Source organism: Athene noctua, chromosome 8 (assembly GCF_965140245.1).
Source record: "Athene noctua chromosome 8, bAthNoc1.hap1.1, whole genome shotgun sequence".
NCBI lineage: Eukaryota > Metazoa > Chordata > Aves > Strigiformes > Strigidae > Athene > Athene noctua.
In genome coordinates, this window is record NC_134044.1 from 24196505 (window position 1) to 24215168 (window position 18664).

At 46.9% G+C, this 18664-nt stretch overlaps 1 protein-coding gene across 2 annotated transcripts in view; it reads left to right on the plus strand.

Moving 5' to 3' along the window:
• The window catches only part of PLD1 (phospholipase D1), a 67143-nt gene extending 49413 nt beyond the window's left edge, over positions 1-17730 (plus strand). For both annotated transcript variants that reach the window (XM_074911678.1, XM_074911679.1), the window contains 8 exons: positions 2132-2242; positions 2956-3044; positions 6098-6211; positions 7547-7596; positions 8622-8756; positions 11183-11336; positions 11977-12091; positions 12652-17730. In XM_074911678.1, the coding sequence (XP_074767779.1) occupies positions 2132-2242; positions 2956-3044; positions 6098-6211; positions 7547-7596; positions 8622-8756; positions 11183-11336; positions 11977-12091; positions 12652-12876 (993 nt within the window). In that variant the 3' untranslated portion in view covers positions 12877-17730. The remainder of the gene's footprint in view (positions 1-2131; positions 2243-2955; positions 3045-6097; positions 6212-7546; positions 7597-8621; positions 8757-11182; positions 11337-11976; positions 12092-12651) is intronic.
• The last annotated feature ends 934 nt before the right edge of the window (positions 17731-18664 follow it).

The window sequence follows — 18664 nt, forward strand, 5'->3', positions numbered from 1 at the left end:
AACTAGTGAAAAAAACAAAAAGGATTAAATATCAGTACTTTGTGCACTAGGAAGCTACAGTCTGTGGCTTTCTGAAGTGCAATTCCAGATTGTCTTTGCTGGAGGTCCCCAGCCCACAGGGACATGCTTTGTGGGCCCAGGTTTCCACTGAAACAGGACAAAAGGCAGGGAAGGGGCAGCGTGGCCACCGGCTCTGCCAGTGAAGGTAGAAGGGTTTTGAGCTCCTGCCCAGGCTGCAGCCTGAGATGTGTGTATGGAAGAATTAGTGTGATTTCTACCCAGAAAACCTTTTTTTTCTGTCCTTGTTAATGCAAATGGTGGAATTTTGTTCAAGAGCTCTATCAGCCGTGGTGCTCTGTGGGGTTTCAGCAGTGCCCAGCCTGGGCTGTGTGGGAGCACCTGCGTTGGCTTTGCAAACCAAATGGGAGGTTACAACCCCACGGGCATGAACAGCATCGCCTCGCGGAGGTTTGTGCAAGCAAAGGGTGACTGTGTGGGACCAGTGAAGTCTGTGACGGCCCCTGTGATCAGGCTGGCTCCCTCCATCAAGCATCTGTGACCCCAGTATTCACTCTGGGAGGCTGCAGAGCGCTCGCTCCTGTTGGCCGAGCGAGCAGACAGGTAGGAGAGTTGCAAGATCTCTTTTTTGGTGACCTGTGGGTGAGGGCTGCTTCTGTCCAGGGGAAGGAATTAGCTCAGGAGTTGTGTGCTACTTAAGAGCAACTCCCTTCAGTGCCATCTCCAGAGATACTCTGGAGATGACAGGATTGGTTTGGTTCAGGCATGCAGCATCTGGACCAAAGGGCCAAATCCTTCTCTATTGGTATACTACTGCTAATTAGCCCTCAAAAGTCCTCACCTATGCCATGGCCAGCAGCCTGCTTTGATGGTGGATGGTGGTGACAATGTGACAGCAAAGTTCAGAGTCAGGAGGGACAGGGAGAGTGACATGGAGCAAAGCAGAAGCTGAACAAGGAGGATTTGAATAAATCTATGGGAGGGATTTCCAGGGAAAATTGTTGAGCCCCGAAAGAGATCAGGGTTTTTTCACATAGTGACACACAGAGTTCACAGATCCTCAGAATTTAGATCTTGTCCTGTGTGTGACTGACCCTGAGTGCTGGTATAAATGGCTGTATTGAGATATTTTAAGGCTATTGTTTCAATGTTTTTTTGTCTTGACAATGTTTAAAGACAGAGGCTAATCATGAGTAATTATTTCCCCTGAGCACATACCCCACCAACACTTAATTAAAAACTGCATTTCCATCTAGGAAAATGTCACTTAGGGCATAGTGTGGTTGCTTCTTGACTCAAAGCAGAGTGGGAGATGTGGCAGCATCTCTGGCTGTCCGGGCTGGGAAGCTCTCTGCTGTGGAGCTTGCTCAGCTTGGCCGAGAGCATGAACAAAGGTTGTTTCTTGTAGTGGTTTGGCTTTCTTGCACAAGAGCTGCAGGAGACAGGGGAAGAACATGCCCCGGGGATGGCAGTATCTACTTTAAATGTGGATTTCCAGTAAAAATGATTAAATAATTGTGGGCAGCGGAACTGCTATGAATTTTAAAAGTTGTATCATCACAAATCAGATGGCTTATGCAAGAAATTGACAGAAGTAAATGACCTCAAGTGCTCAGTACAAAGACATGGCCTGCATTATCAGACTGACTGTATAATCATGTACCACCTGTTTGTGGGAAAAACACATTGCCTTGGCTGGAGACCAGCTTTAAATATTGTTAGAGAGGAGATCACTGATTGGATGTGCACCCCTAAAGCTTGGAAAGTGAGATTGTTTTAAAAGCAGTTTATCATAAGACCTTAAGCGGGAACAGAACTTCTGTGATGCTTCTGTCGCATCTAAAACTGCTCAGGTGGGAGAGGCCAGTAATGGGACAAGGCACTTACATTTTTTAATCAAAACATTATTAAACATTACTACTATTTTTGAGCATCCTTTCTCCTTGTTACAAATGTAGTATAAATGGTGAGTGTTGCACAGATTACCTTACGTAGTGAAATCCTGGTAGGCAAACGGTGCCAGGGAAGAGTGTTACCTCTTAAATAATTCAGTTACAATGCTGTGCCGTCGTGGCTGGGAGAGAGCTCAAGGTGTTCATCTCTTGCTTTCCAGGTGATCCGTTCTGCTGCTGACTGGTCCGCGGGCATTAAATACCACGAGGAGTCCATCCACAATGCCTACGTCAGCGTGATAGAAAACAGCAAGCACTACATATATATAGAAGTGAGTGGCAGTGAGGGAAAGCAGGAGCGTCCTGGTGCTCTGGGCATGGCTCGCAGCCATCAGGGCAGTTCTTCCTCTTGAGGTTTGGTCTTAATTTTTTATGAATTTAGTTACGTACCATAGAATATGTCAAGTTGGAAGGGACCCAAAAGGATCATCATATGGAAATTAATACAGAATCTGCTCTGAAGTTTTGGGGCTGTTGCCAAGGGCTCACAGGCTTCTGACCACAAAAGTAGACCTCTCGTTTATGAGCATCTTTGCAAAATTGCCAGCAGTTTCCAGGACCTGTGCAATAGTTTTCCTGTCCCCTCTGTGGCTTTGCAGCATTCCCTGTGCATGCCCAAACCCTCCATCTTACAGGCCTGGTCTTGCATCTCTACAGCCTGGAGCTGCAGGAATCTCCTGTGTCGGAGAAACTCTCAGCCCTGGCTGAATGGAGATGCTTGTTCTCCTTTTTTTTTTTTTTTAACTTTTTTTTTTTAGCCACTTGTTAGGACGTTCTTTATGTGAACATTCTAAGGAGTGTGATTAATAATTAATTCCCTAAGCAAGCACAGACACACACATCAATAATAATAATTAAAAAAGCATCATCTCAAATGGCACACAAACCCAGCTGTCTTTAGTTGCTCTTGGTCTGAAAGAAAGCATGCAAATGTTTTTTTGTTCCTTGCTGACGGTGTCTGACAGTAGCTTTGCTTTTCCTGCAGAACCAGTTTTTTATTAGCTGTGCTGATGACAAAGTTGTCTGGAACAAGATCGGCGATGCAATTGCTCAGAGGATTCTTAAAGCTCACAGGTAACCTGTTCTTAACAAGGCAATGAAAGTCTTCCAGGTGCATTGATATGGTGTGGTGTGAAATAATATCTTAATGGACACAGCTGTACAATAGCTTTTCTGACGCAGAACCGATGTGGTCAAACATCTGCTTGTGTTTGCAGCAATGAGACTCTTTAGTGGTTTCTTTACACCCAGAAAGTGATTTTCTGGACTTACCTTGATGCAAATGCGTTTTTAACTGTGGAACTTGTTTAAAAGCAAGTTTTTACACTCCGGTTCAGTGACACCTTCGCTCCATAGCCAACCAGTCTTGAACTGTGTGGTAAGGCAAATTAATGTGTGAGAAGGTTGAACTAGGATTTGTGGTTTATTTAAATTATCTATAGAGAGGATTGGCTTCAAATAGGTCAAGCAAACATGTTTCAAGGATTTGACTGCAGGGTTCAGCTATTGTTTGAACAACATTTTCTGGTAAGCGCTGGAGGGTATTTACAACCTCCAGCCATTGCAAGGGGACCATCATTTGTTCCTGAATGGATCAAACCTAACCATGTTTTAGACATTCCTACTTCAGCACACCTAACCTCATGTTAACAATACCACAGATCGTGGCTTGTCTTTGCTTTGATTCTGGACAGCCTTGCCTTAGGTTGCTCCTCTGGAGTCTTTCTTTAAGATATGTATATGTCATATTCTAAAACTGTATCCTGGTCTTGCTGGCTGATATACAGAAAACTTGCTAAACTTCTTCCTTTCATCCCTCATGTGCTTTTTTGCCATGCCTGGAGAAGTTTCTTGAAATTATTATTTTTTCCATATTGTAGTTGTCAAGAGCTATGTAGCGGCTGCTTTCCTAGAGGTGCTCTTGCTGGAGTCATAGAAATTTTTCTCTTTAACACCTGAGCTTGGAAATTCCCCCTTTGGTGAGGGCAACCGACCTGAGACAGACACTGGGGTACGAGCAGTGTCTGCAAGGCTGCAGGAACTGATGTGAGACAGGGTTTGTTCAGAGGCACTGTGGAAAGAGGAGCACTGTTCAAACTGGGAGAGCATGGTTGTTATCTGCTACACCATTAACAACAGGGCAGAGTAACAGGGTGGAGTTGCTGGTCATCTGTGAGCTGCAGTGCACAGCACAAATAATTGTAGTGAGCTAAGGATGAAAAGATGGGGTGAATTTTCTCATCTGGGGTAAATGAAAAGTGGTGCCAGTGCTGTTGGAACCGGCGTTGCTGGTGTTTGCATTACAACATCAAGGCTCACGGGTGGCCAGATGTGGCACCTCTGTGCTGTGTCCCCTTGGGAAACTGCTCTGGGTTGCCTTTCCTGCCTTTGGGAACTGATTGCCACAGGCCCTTTGCATCAGTTGCCTGCTTTTAGCAATGCTACTGAGGTAGCAACAAATTCTCCAGCTAATCCGCTAAGATTTTTCTGTTATATAAAGTTTATGTAACGGGTGTCATTATGTCCTGATATCAAAAAGTCTAGCACAAAGGGCGAGTCGCACAAATTCTTCAGTGACCCATTTTCAGAAGTGATGCTCGCTTTTGTGTTACTCCAGTTTTATGCCAGTATTGTGCCAGCTTAATGTCAGTGATTCCTAACTGAAAATAAGATGCAAATTCTCCACGCTTCAGAGTGCTTGGCATTGCGTAAGATTAAAAGTAAATTCAGACCTAAATGGTTTGTATGATAATGCTTATATTCCAAACTGCCCCAGGAAAACAGTGTAGGTGACAGATGTTTAATTGTAAATGAAGGTCTTTAGTTAGGCTTGTACTCTTCTCACTCTTCGAGACTAAATATTTTCTACTGTTGTAATTAATAATGTTCTTTTCTTGGTTTCCCCTCTTTTTTCATGGGTGGCTCTCTAACGAGTTTAATAAGCACTGGGCTTAGACAAACAAGCTGCTTTTGTTAGTAGATCCTTTTCATGATACAAACAGGCTTGTTTCGGTGTATGGGTAAGACCTCATTAACTGTTTCTGAGGTCTCCTGACAAACTGAAGCTGGTTTGCAGTGCATAGCACAGGTATAAGGAAGCACTGGTTGAAAACAAAGAAATGCAGATCCTCACTGTCTCCCTTCCAGCTCAGACGAGACCCCAGTGTTTCATGATTCCTCTGCCCTTAAATTCACAGGCACGACTTGCCCGAGGAAGGAATACTTTTACAAAAACTGCAGACTGACTCATTTTCAGACTGCTCCTGAAATGGTTTAGTCCTGATTAAACTGCGTTTGCCATCTAGTGGCAGCACCCTTGAATGGAGCATCCTCCTCTTCCTCCGGGATGCAGGGCAAGGGATTGCCAACACCCAGGGGTGCCTGGAAGGCACTGGCAGAGCACATGCATCTGACTTGTGTCAGCAAAGAAAACCCAAAGGTGGGCTTTAAGAAAAGCCCCAGGCAATGTCGCAATAGCAGCTTTTGTCCTGAATTGGATCACGGTTAGGGTGCAGTTTAGTTTGGGGCAACTCTGGAACTGAGTTTCCGTGGGTTGTGATGTATCAGTGAAATACTTGCCTTCCTTGAATGATCAATGTTTGACTTGTGCCGTGAGCTTTTTCCACCTTTTGTCATGTTTTTGACTCCTAAAAACAAGTATGTAGTGGGAACATCAGGTTAGAGTTTGGGTTTCTGCCTGTGATAGCTCTGTAGTCTTTGCTGTGCTCTGCCAGGCATACACACCAGTCTGCACCAGTATCAGTGTGACTGGGCTACTGGGTGCTCGAACAAACTTCTACAGTGGCAGACACAATCTGTAAAATAATCAGCTTGCCCTTGAACTTCAGTGAAAATGTGTTTCTTTTCCTTTAGCTTCTTTTGTCGTCGGCTGAGAGTAAATTATTCCTTCTCCTCCTGAAGGTCTGAGTGCTTACTGAAGTACTGATGACAGGTGGTGAAGACCTGAAACTGGGAATGCACTTCACACTTTTCTCCCTTAAAATTTGTGTAGTAGCCTTGGATGGAAACCAAGTTGGTCAGGACAGGGGAAGTGAAACTGTGGAGACTTCACCTTGTGTGAAGCTGTAACATTTGCAGGCTAATATTCCCCCAAACTATCATTTCAGAGAAAACAAGCGCTTCCGAGTATACGTGGTGATCCCACTGCTGCCTGGATTTGAAGGAGACATTTCGACCGGCGGGGGGAACGCGCTGCAGGCCATAATGCACTTCAACTACAGGTACCACAGGCAGGGCTCTCAGAGACCTCCTCGCTCACCTCCACCTGCTGCCGGTGCTGCCCAAGGCTCCGGCTGCCATCACCTCCTTTGGAAAAGGAGAAGAAAACTGTTTGGGGAGCTTTCAATTAGTACTTGAGGCTCAGGATGTGCAGCAGGAGGTGAGATGATGCTTGACAAGCGGGGAGTGCGGCAGGTGAGCCCCTGTGGTGAGCACTCTGCCCTGCCATGGTGGGTCCCCCCATCCCTTAGACAGACCCCCCCGATTCCTGGCTCGTGAGCCACTCCCTGCATGCAGTGTAACGCTGCCAAGTGCATTCTCTTTCCTTCTAGCTCGTCAAATCAGGACTCACCCTCCCGCTGGACAGTCACGGTCCCATTTAGGCACTTACTGTGGTTTTTACTGTGGTTCCTCCTGGCAGCGTCCCCATCACTGCTGCGCCCGGGAGGCAGCGTGCAGCCCTGCGGGTTTGTTAGCTGGGATTTGCCTCCAAATCTGCCTTTTTGGCCAATATTTCACCTGGCTCTGCCCATCGGCCCTGTGAAGGCAATGACATCCTTCCCAGTGTGATTCCCCTGCTCTGGGATGGATGTTTTTGGGGGTGCTGGGAGCCCTGAGCTTTGAACGGGATGTGGAGGGAGGCAAAATGGCCCAAGGCAAGATGGTTTTAGTGCAAAGTTGCTGTCTTACGGTATGGCCAAGGTGCAGTCAGTCTGCGGGGACTACTGCTACCTCCAGAGTGAAATCTCCCTGTCTGCTGGTAGGGGTGTCCTACTGCACTTCCAGAAGGACAAGCAGGGCAGGAGACACGAACAGAAGGCAAGTAGAATGTGTCCCTAACCAGGCCCTTCTGCCTGAGCTTTATTCTGCAGGGGCAGCCATAGGTCTTGAGTAATTGCCCATGGGCTGGGGCTTTTTTGAATGAGACGCCGGCTGTGGCTTTTCCAGTCCAGCCATAATCACACAAACTCCTGACCTGGTGTTCTGCACGTGTTGACTTTTTTTTCTTGATGCGATTTCACATTGAGACCTGTGGCACAGACGGTAGCAGCCCTGTTTTTAACATGTTTATCATCATTGTGGTGGTCTCTAGAAGGCAAAAACGCTCCCTCCACTCCTAGGTGGATGGTACGAGCTCCTTTGGGAAATGAGCAGTCCTTGCTATATCACCAGTTGTTTGGGAAAAATATGTGCTCTGGAAGCACTGTGTTTTCTTCTGCTTGCATGGGGTATTTAAAAGGCATCTGTGTTTGCAATTTACCTCGCCCGGTTTTGCTTCAGCATATGCCGTTGCCTCGAGTGGCGGTGGTGCTGACGGCTGCCTACCTTCTTTCCAGGACCATGTGCCGTGGAGAAAACTCAATCCTGGGCCAGCTGAAGACAGAGGGTAAGAGCTTTATTCCAGTTCCCCTGTGTTGCTTGCTCTCGGGGTGCTGCTGTTTGATGGATACTATAATACATAAACCAGATTCTCCAGCTTGTCATTAACGTGGGCTTGCTGTGGCGGAGGGGTTCAGGCCCGGGCTGGGGCATCTCTCGGTAGCGTGTGCTGTGGGTTGGTGAGAGACCTCCTCCTCTGCTGTCATCCCGTGGCAAGGTCTGTCGGGTCACGCGAGCCGTGGCCGGTTGTCAGACTTCACGCTTGGACGCAGCCCTGATCCAGAGGAGGGGAGGACCCCAGGGAGGAGCACGGCGTGGTTGCAGCTGCTCGGGATTGTGTTATTTGGAAAATGTCCCGAGCAGGGTCACGCTTCTGGGAGCGATGAGCCCTCAGCCTCCCCTGTGAATCCCACCCTGGGTTTGTTTCTGGCAGCGGTCGAATGCGGAGAGGAAAAACCTGCCTAAGCAGGACACTGTTTCTGAGCTGCTTCCTTGCCATGAGGATGCCTGCTTGAATTTGCTCCGCTGGGAATCAGAGCACTATGAAAACCCACGTTTCACAAATACTGGGGGCGTACATAATGCCTCATTCATTCTAGATCTTTGTTTAAATCTGAACTGCACACAAGCACATTAGGACATATTTTCCATACTGTGTATGGACAAAACACCTGCTTCCAGCCTCCTCTCTGCAGGATCTGCAGAAGAGCGGTCGCATAGTCCAGTTATTTTAAGATGTTCAGATCAATTATGAGCACTTGCATGCTGCACAAGGGAGACTGGGATCATTTCTCACCAACGTGGAGGTATCCATGCGAGGCAGTGGATCAGAGCAGCACAAAGAGTGCACAGGCAGCTTTTAAAGTCTATTTTTAAAGAAACTTATTTCCATTGTCTGTTTGTTTATCACTTGTTTTAAAAGTCCAAAGTGAACTGTTATTCATATGGGTCTTTATATAAAGAGGGTCTTTGCTCTTTCTTCTCGTTTCCACCTCCCTCATCTTAACAGTTTTGTTCTCTTATAATTTTCAGTTGGAGATAAGTGGATAAACTACATATCATTCTGTGGACTTCGAACATATGCAGAGTTAGAAGGAAAACTAGTCACAGAGCTCATCTACGTTCACAGCAAGCTGCTGATTGCTGATGACAACACAGTTATAATCGGTGAGCAGGGGGCTTGCGGGAGGGGTTTGGACCACTCGATTCTATCTGGATTAATCCCTTTGCTTCTCTGCCCTGTACTCAGTGCAGGCTGTGGTGCTGTGTGCTTTTCTATGTTGTGATTTCTTTCTTGTGAAATATTTTGCTGTTAAATAAAAACAACAAAAACAAACAAACAAACAAAAAAAAAACCCACAAAAAACCAAACTCATAAATTCATCAAGAGGGTAGGTAGGAGGGAGGAAAGGATTTGAAGGGCTGTCATTTAATTTGTTTTCCTAAAATGGTTTTAAATCTCTGTGTAACAGTGAAAAGAATCCCAGTGCAGGGAATATTGTCCATCTGTCTTGTATCAAACTCTGCTCTAGCAGGAAGACTTGTGAGACTTGTCATCTGTTCCTTAAAGAACAGAATGTGCTGTAAAATTTGGAAGGTTTGGACAACATGTGTCATTTATCAGCCCCATTTCCTAAGAAAGGGGAAATATGTTATAACAAGTAATAGATATTATTTCTTCTGTTTCTCTTACCATATTTATTATGAGATCACAAAGCAAAGACAAGAGAACTGAGGCTCAGAGTTCTACATTGCAGCAGAAAAGCAGAATTTTAGCCTGTTTCTTTAAAGAAACCCTTTTTGATCTGTTATATTAGCAAGGAAAGTTTTGCCAAAGAATAACTTAATACTGGATTTTGCAAGACTCAAAATACTCCCCTCCTTCAAAGCAGCACTTCAGCCTGTAGTCTGGAACGACCTGTGGTTAGGTTTGCCTCTCTGTTACCTTCTCAGGGGTCAGATCCTGTCTCCAGTATCAGAGGAGCCCAGAGGTGGTTTGAATATTACAGCAGGAGCTGTAATTGTTGCAACTGTGGTGGTCTGGGGGCCTAAGACAGCTCTAAATTTCTGTTTTCTGTACCTCTGAGCCTGAGGACGGATTTTTATACAGCATGTGCATCCGTGCTGGCTGGTGAGGTGATGGGGAGCCAGTGTCATCCCTTTTTCACCCAGGAAAGAGACAGTGCATGGAAACAAAATGCCAGTGAAGTCACTGTGAGGGAAAGGGAGGTGAAAAGATGGAGAGGGGGTTGGCTCTTTTTTCCTCTGGAGGTGTTAGTTCCCCGGGAGTTAATTCAGCCACAGGGAAGGCTGACTGGTTACCCAGAGCCTGGGGGTCTCTTTTGGAGCTGGGAGCTGTGTCTGGAGATTTTTGTTGTTGTTTAGTCACTTCCGAGTCATCAATGACCCGATGACTCCTATTGCTGGCTGTGTCTTGCTGTTCCCTTGGAACCAAAAAGCGCCATGGTGTCCCCCATCCCTTGCTTTCTGATAGCTGTGTGGGACAGAGAAACCTGTTTGGGGAATAATTCCTCAGCTGGTCTCAGCCCCTGCATGGCACATCAGGGCTGGGGAGCTCCCACCACCATGCAGAGTCAGGGCTGGAGCCACCACATGAGCCCAAACCCTTACATGAGCAGGATGGTGCATTTTGGAGAGGGACCCTGGCCCCCTGAAAGGCACAGCCAGAGCCATGCAGTAGAAACACCACAGGGGGAGACATCTGCTGCTCCCCAGCAGCTTTACTGGGTGTGAACGGGGAGCTGTGCACAGGACACCTGTGGGTCCCACTGCCCAGGAAGGTGTCCCCCCTGTCCCCCTCTGGAAAGCAACCCTCTTCTTTCTGGGGTTTGGGTTTTATGCAGCCTGCAGTAGTGCTGCAGCAAGCACAGGGCAAGGAGTAGAGAAGAAGCATCTCCCGTGATCAGGAGGTTCCCCGGAGTGCTGGGTCTGCTGCTGCCTTGCTGCGTTAGCAGGGACAGTGCCTCAGCTCTTGTGTCTGTGGACACAAAAGTGTGGTCCTGGCAGGACGGGAGGGTCTGGGTGTCGGTTACCCACAGTGAGGAAATGACATCCTTCTTCCTAGATCCCCTTCCCAAAAACCCCCACCTTTCAAATGAAAATGAAAAGCTTCCCCTCTTTGTACTACTAAAGATAAGAGCAGGGTTTACCCGTGGAGCCCATCCTGCGTCAGGTAACTTGGTATCCAAACCAAATGCAGTTAAGACCTTTGGAAGCTGTAGCATCCTTCAGCAAAAACATCTGGGAAGTTATGGAGAGAGTAAACTTCTGAAAACGTTGGCCTGGGCTTGGCTATGATTTAACCTTCTTCCAAGCCTGGAGCTTTTGAAGCCTGCCAAAAGTAGGGTTGTTTGGTTTGGTTTTTTTTTTCTCCCTCTCCCAAATCCTGGCTCTCAGGGTCTGTGTTTCCGTAAGGAAACCCTCTGGTCAGGGTTTTACCTAGCGAAGCGGTAGATGGTCCCCATGGAGATGAGGGACGCGGGGGGGCGGGAGTGGGTGGTGATGGAGTGCGTGCAGGAGCATCTCAGGCGGCAGGCGATGCGTTACCGGTGCTTCATTCTCCTCCTCGCCAGGCTCTGCCAACATCAACGACCGCAGCATGCTGGGGAAGCGGGACAGCGAGATGGCCATCATCGTGCAGGACACCGAGACCGTCCCCTCCATGATGGACGGGGAGGACTACAGCGCCGGGAAGTTTGCCCAGTCCCTCCGTCTGCGGTGCTTCAGGTGGGACACACAGGGCTGGCGAGCGCAGGCAGCGAGGAGGATGCAGGCAGGGCTTGCTCAGGCTTACGCCTGCCCGCAGCCTTTCAAACCAACGGGGCTGCTGCTGCCTGCTCACGTTTAGCGTTGCCTGGCCTGGAATTAGCTCAGAGTTTTGCTGCTGTTTCACTGGCATTACCCTTTCTCACGCTGCTCCTGTCCTCAGCTTGGCAGCTTGACTTACAAATTGTTTTGCTTCAGGGTTTCACTACCAGAGCTCATAAACAAGACAGTGATATTTTGCCTCCAGATCCTGTTTTCACACTCTCTCAATTTTGGGTGGTGGTGTCTCTTGTTAATGGAAGTTTCTTCACTCAGAGCAGCCATCTGGTCCACAACACAGCCATTTTTAATTTAAGGCCTTTTTCTCCCCCCCTGTTTCCCATCTGGACAGTTATTGCACAGGAAAAAAAAAAAAAAAAAGAGAGAAAATTGAGCAGTGTTATGGCTGGCAGACTATTGCAGGGGACAGGAGCAGGAGGGCGCTGGGAGCACACAGGGTTTAGCAAGTCTCAAGGAAACCTTTTCTTCCCTTGGCATTTCTCAAGAAAGGGAGCTCCCAGTGCTTCAGCCTCCAGGAACATCAATCCCTTTGTCTTCTCAGGGTTGTCCTGGGCGGCTCTGATCTCAATCCAGAACACCAGGATCCCGTCTGCGACAAATTCTTCAAGGAGGTGTGGATTTCCACGGCAGCTCGCAATGCCACCATCTTCGACAAGGTGAGGAACGCGGCGCCTTCCCCCTCCCTTGTTCACGCGTGGCAGCAGCAGATGCCAATGGGAGAAGCAGCACGGGGAGGGCGAGGGCAGCAGGTCCTGCTCCTGGGGATGGACCTTCGGAGAGGCTTTGAAGGAACAAGTAGTGTCAGATGCAAGAGCTGTGGACAAGAAACTGGAGTTTTTGCATCCTCAAAGTGTGTTGGCAGCTCAAGAAGGTAGCAGTTCTGATTTCTCCTTTTATTTGTATCATCTGTAGCTCCAGTGAATGGCCACGATGTACATACTACTTATAGTTGGCCATAGCATAACTGGAGTAGAAGCAAATTTTACTTCTGGGTTTTAATGAGCTTTCGCAGTGATCAGAAAAAGCCCTGGAGCTTCCCCTCTGCCTCCTTCGTATCACAGATACGCACGTACCTTTTCTCTCCTGGTTCTCCAGGACTGTTAATTAACTCCCATCCCAGGGAATTTGTATCAGATGTTTTGGTCTTTCTTGGGAACTCTGCATTGCAGTATTTCCCCCGCACTGAACTGCCACTTCTTCTTTCTATTTTGATCAGGTTTTTCGATGCCTTCCCAGTGACCAGGTGAATAATTTAACCCAGCTGCGTGATTTCATCAACAAGCCCAAATTAGCGAATGATGATCCTGTGAAAGCAGCAGAGGAATTAAAAAAGATTCGTGGGTTTTTAGTACAATTCCCCTTTCGCTTTCTGGAGGAAGAGTACTTGCTTCCCTCTGTCGGAACAAAGGAGTCCATGGTACCCATGGAGGTTTGGACTTAAGAAGATGCAGACTGCTTTACGTTTTAAAATCTGGTTCTCTAGAGAGAAGTTGATGAACAATATGAGATTTTTGAAAGCTTTTTATTGCTAAGAGAGGCGAAAAAGATCTCCACCAACCTGATGTGCCTTTCTTAAGGATTTTGGTGGAGGAACTTGAAGCAAATTGACACTAGCAAAGGAGAGGATCAGAAAGACTTTGAAATAATGGCAAATGAGAAGTTTAACCTCTGAAGGAGTTACTTCTTAAGACATGTTCTGAGCACTTAAGGGATGCAGGCCACTTCCTAGGACAGGAAACCAATCCCAGTCAATGTTGTTACTACTGCCAGCTGTATATTGTGGTTGCGTACGTACTGTGATCCTGCTGTGGCTGTGCAGGAGTCGTGGCCTGCGTGTGCTTCTAAGGCTTTCAGGTATCTGCACCTTGGCTCGCTGGAGTCCCCCATCTCACCCCTCTGTACGCTGTCAGAGCACGTCATGGGGAGTCGCTGTCAGGACGCTGCTTGGTGCTGCCTCTGGGCTGTCCTACAGTTTGCCAAGCATAGGTGTTTCATTTCTTAAATGGAAATGGACTAACAATCTCGTATCAGAATCAGTATTTTGGTCTCTTCTCCTGTCTGGGGGGAAAAAAAGCCCAACTGTTTTTACCACAGCTAGAGCAATCAATCAGCAGTCCTTGTGCAGCCTAGGTCTTGGCAAAGGGAAGCCCCAAGGGAACTGGAGGTGCTGGAAATCACTGGAGTTTGCTGGGCTTTACAGAAACGCAGTATGTCAGTTTGTTCAAACTGCGCATGAAGACTTTCTCCAGGAGAGGATCAAAGTTTAAACTCAAGCCGTAGATCTCCAGAGCTCAAGGAAAGCAAGGCACTGCGCATGATGGGACAACTCAAAAGCCAGCATGGGCTGAAGTAAACCCTGTGCTCTTGGTCCTTGGTTCATGCATTTCTATTGCAGTATATAGGTAGACCTTCCTTTCCATCTCTTAGCTCTTTATTTAAAAGAGGGGAAAGACCATTAAACTAGAGCTGACACCATGCTCAGACTGAGCTGACATGTCGCTTTGTAGATGGGATGAATGCGAGGGGGAAGGGGATCAGTTAGCAAAGCCTTGTCTCTGGTCTGCTTGGCTATTAGACCAGCCACAATCTTGAGCTCAGTCATGCAGGACTTGTCTTCCCAAACACAGGTAAAACTCAGGATGCCCAGTCCTGTTTTCCTTTTCTGTAAGACAGTTTCCAAAGCATCTCGCTGTGCAGCGAAGCAGCAGTTCAGTTCAGCATCCCTGGGCAAAACAGTACTGCTCCTGGGTCCGGACCTCGTGTGCTGGGTGCAGTCCTGGGTCTTCACTCCATCCTCCGTCCAGCAGTGAGCTGTGTCTCCCGATTTCATGTCCAGCTCCAACGGCAGTCCTGGGAGAGGTGTTCCCCCACAGTGCCGTGTCAAACACTAAGAGGTCAGTCTGTTGGAAATGCCCGAAGAGAGTTGGATCTGGAGAAGCGAGAAGCTGAGCTCTTCTGCCTCTGTATCCAGAGGGGTTCCTTCACTAGCTGGGTTTAACCCAGCACCCAACTCTCACTCAAAAGACCAGGTGAACTGGTACTGCAGTTCACAAGCAAGTTTATTTTTTCTTTTTCTGGCTCTTCCAACAGTCTCACCTGTTTTTAACTGGAAAAGAATCACACTGGTCGCCTAGCTATCCCCAAAATATAGCTGGCACCACATTTTAGCTGATTGTCTTCTGTGTCTTCAGACCTGTAAACAGGCACCAGCAGGCACCTGCTGCATCACCCGAGTAAGCAGCAACCCCAGACGTTCCTCCAGGGCAGCCCGAGTCTCAGCCCCTTCCTACAGTTTCCACTGTGTTATGCTTGTGTTTTGTAGATGCAACTGCCAATTACACTCCTTTCCGCTCGGTGCATCTGTGGTCTGGTTAGCCTGTTGGAATTGCATGTGCAGCATTTTATGTGATGATCTTCAGTCCAGGGGGTTGATGCTTTTAGTTGGCACGTTGTAAGCAGATACGTATGTTCCCTTGATTTTTTTTTTTTTCCATTAAAAAAATTGACCTAGGGTCACCCCCTGCAGCACCAGAGAAATATGTGTCCTGACCGTTTGCAACCAAGAAAGATCAAAGGTGTCTTGTTATTTCATGTCCATGTGGGTTCAGAGCTTTTCTCTCCTGATAACATTTTTAGCTGGTTTAGTTTGAACAAAGCTGCTAACTTTAAACAATTACAGCCTGTCAGAGAATCATTATAAGTCACACAGATCTGTATTCATAGTTGAAGCATTCAACCCCACCACCCATACACGTGAACCTTGAAGAAGTGCAAGACTCCCATCATCTTCTAAGTGCTCTTATTGTCCCCGTCCTCATATTAGCAAAGATTCTTGTAATCATTAGATTGTGCTTATATTGTCTTTTAGGTAGTAGGTAGCTAACTCTTGGGGCTTCATAACCCCAGTGTTATTAAGTCCCCCTCTGCCAGGCTGCTTTGGGAAAAAACCACCCAGGTTCTGCAACACTCCGCTCACTGTGTGATGGCTGCTGGTCCCAAGCGACACAGCAGAGCCACAGAGGAGAGATATCATTGACTGATTCTGTATAAGAAGGTGCTAATTAAGAAGGTCTTTCGTTATTAAAGTAGCAGACAGGCCTCACATTGGCTCTGTGTCCAGGAGGAGGTTTGTCTTGGTGGGAACAGACAAGCCACGCTGAACATCCCTTCTCTGTGTTGGTGCTAGATTCCTGATACCAGGAATTTAGTCACGTTTAAATGCAAGCAAGGTGTGCAGGGCAGCCTCAGCACAGTGCAGAGCGCCCTGTATCCCCAGGGGCTCCTGGGGGTACCAAATCCCCCCATGGATGTGGCACTGCTCGCCCCAAGCAGCTGATGGGGCTGGAGCCATTCCCAGTGAAGGCAGGATGGTTGTTCACACCCACGGGATGTGCTGTTCGGAGCTGGCTCCTTGGGTCCTGTCAACGGGAGGTTTATTTCTTATATTAAGAAGCCTGTGAGGTTGAACACCTTGAGAGAATTAATTTCTGCACCTAAACAATCACTAGTTCTTAGTCTGTAATACCAGCGTGGGTTTATTTTTAATACCTTCAAACTGGAGAGGATTGCTCACAAATACACCATACTGTAACAAGTGATGTGGATTCAGGCACTAGCAAACCTGGAAACACAAACTGTTTCTTGTGGCATTTATTTGCTAGTACTATAGGAAATGAGAACTTCTCCCAGGCTCAGACTTCTATTTTGTAGTTCGACCTGAGTAGAACGCTTTTTTTTTTCCCTTTAATTTATTCCTTAACACGTGCCACTTTGAGAACTCACACTCTTTACCGTATCTTTTGAATAGTTTGATATTTTAAATTATGTATTTTGTTGTATAGATGTTGAACTGGATAAGTGTTTCACTGTAGAGTTAACGCATGGTTTTAAAAAATGAGAGCTAAAATGTTATATATAAGAACTTTACTAAAAAATACTTTGTAGGAGAACTACTCCAGTGCTCAATGGCAGATGCAAAGTGCTTGGCTCAGTTTCTGGTCTCTTGGTCTCAGTTTGTTGCCTGACTTGATGTGACTTTTGCTGGATTAAACCCCAAACACTCTTTTCCTTTTTGATCAGGTTTCACAACATGATTTTGCAATCCTGGTGCTGTCCCTGGGGGAGACCTCAGTGCTGTTTTTGCCTAACTGGGACCCTGACATTAATAATTTACAATACCTTTACTCCGTCCAAGGAAACATCCATGTACAATCAAGCTCAGATGTGGTTTGGTATTGTTATTTCAGTGTAACAAGTCTTTTGTGCACTTGTAGTTAGGACAGTCGGGGGGGGGGGGGGGTGGTTAATCTGTGGACAAAGCTGCATTTGTGGGAACACTGAAATAAGTCTGAATGGTCCTTTAATGCCATTTCCTTCTCCTGCCGAATGTAAATACCCAAATCCACGCTGATCTTAACTGACACACCTCTATCAGCTGCAGAGCTGCTGCACTGGTTTTTCTGGCAGAAAGGACTCTGGCTGTAGGATGCAGTGGTGGCCAAGGTGAAGAGAGCGAGTGGTCTCCAGACCAGGTATATGGGTAGAGGTTGGCATCTCTTGGGTGGCCCACAAGCTGTGAATACACTCTCACATTTTGTGGCACTTGTTCTGCAAATTGTTTCAAACAAGCAATCCCTTCTGCACAGCTGAGATCCTGCTGAAACTGGGAGCTTTGCAGAACCGAGGTTTAAACCAGGAGCGTAAGGCCATGGCAGTGAATCATGTTAAGCGTGCAAAATTAAGGTAGATCAAAGCAGAACAGACCCACAAACTGTACATCAACCACTGAATGCAATGATCCTCTTGGGGTTTTGGTGGTTTGGTTTTGGGTTTTTTTTTTTTTTTTTCATTTCCCTGCCTGCTCTCTTGTTGTAGTTTCCAGTATTTGTGATTTTTCTATTTTTAACCTTTCAGTGTGTTTTCATAAAATCTCCATGTAAATAATTCCAACTTGCCTCTTTCCTGACACCTGGGAAATGAGAAGAAGTGTTGAAAGTCACAGTTCTGGGAATGCTGGGTTGGTTTTGTTTGGTTTTTTTTTTTTTTAAATCGTGTCGAAATAGCTAAACTGATCAACAAAAGGAGAGCTTCCACTTCAGGTGTGAGTGCAGGCCTCCGTGTGTCTCTACCTTCTGACGGTGCAGTTGTGAACACTGAATATCCCTTCTGTGAAGGCTGCTGGAATTGAGTTTTGTATCCTTGTTTCTGCTAACGATTGCTTTCCTTTCCACTGTTTGTATCTGCTAAATGAATGTGTATTAATGGACTGAAAATACAACTGATCATCATGTTGAAACGTTTGGCTTTGGTCTTGTTTCTGCTTGTTTTGGGGACTGTGGCTGCATCCTGCTTGTGGGCTGAGTTCTGCCCTTGCCCTGCATTGGCAGTGCTGCCCCAGCAGCTGAGACCTGATGGAAAAAGGCCCAGGGTTGCAATAAAAATGGCTAGACCGGAATCATTTCTGTTTTCCTGGGAGAGAGAAATTGTTGGAGTGAAACAGCATAGAAAGGGAAAACTGGAGTGCTTCAAAATAAATAAATTCAAAAATCCTGTTTCAAAGGAATTTTAATAATCCAAAGGCATTATGAAAAGCACAGACAAAAAACCGGTCTGTCTCCAAAATTAAACTAACTTGCCACTGCCCCTTTTAACTTTCAGTAAAGGAAATTGAGCATAGAGAGAGGAAAAAGCAGATTACTGTTGTCCTCCAGGGGGAGAAAAGATGAATAAAGCATCAGTGGCATTTCCAAGCGCTGTTGCAAACTGAAACCATATTAACTTCTCTGTTTCTTAGGTTTCATCTCCTTCCTCAAATGCCACAGGGCCCTCCGCATCTTCAAAACTTTCAAATCCAATCTGTGCCCTTGATAAACACAATAAACCGAGATAACCGAGCCGGAGCTTCAGGGCGGGGGTGTGTTGGTAGAAGGCAGACAGGCGGCTGCTGATTGACACCATCAGCTTCTGCTGCCACTCCGACATCTCACAGCTAGTTACACCCTTGCCGCAGCAGGCTGACGAGGTCTTGCAAGCAGAGATAACGGCGAGCGGGCGCGATGCGGAGAGCTGCCAGTCCTGCTGGGCGCGGGCAGGAGGGTGAGGCAGGGCACTGCAGCCAAGGCTGGCGGCCTTTCCCAGCTCCCTCCCACCCGCATCAGTTGGTTTCTGTGCTAACAAGCTTATCTCGGTGGAAAATTAATGTGACACTAGAATCTGGTCCTGAATTTGGA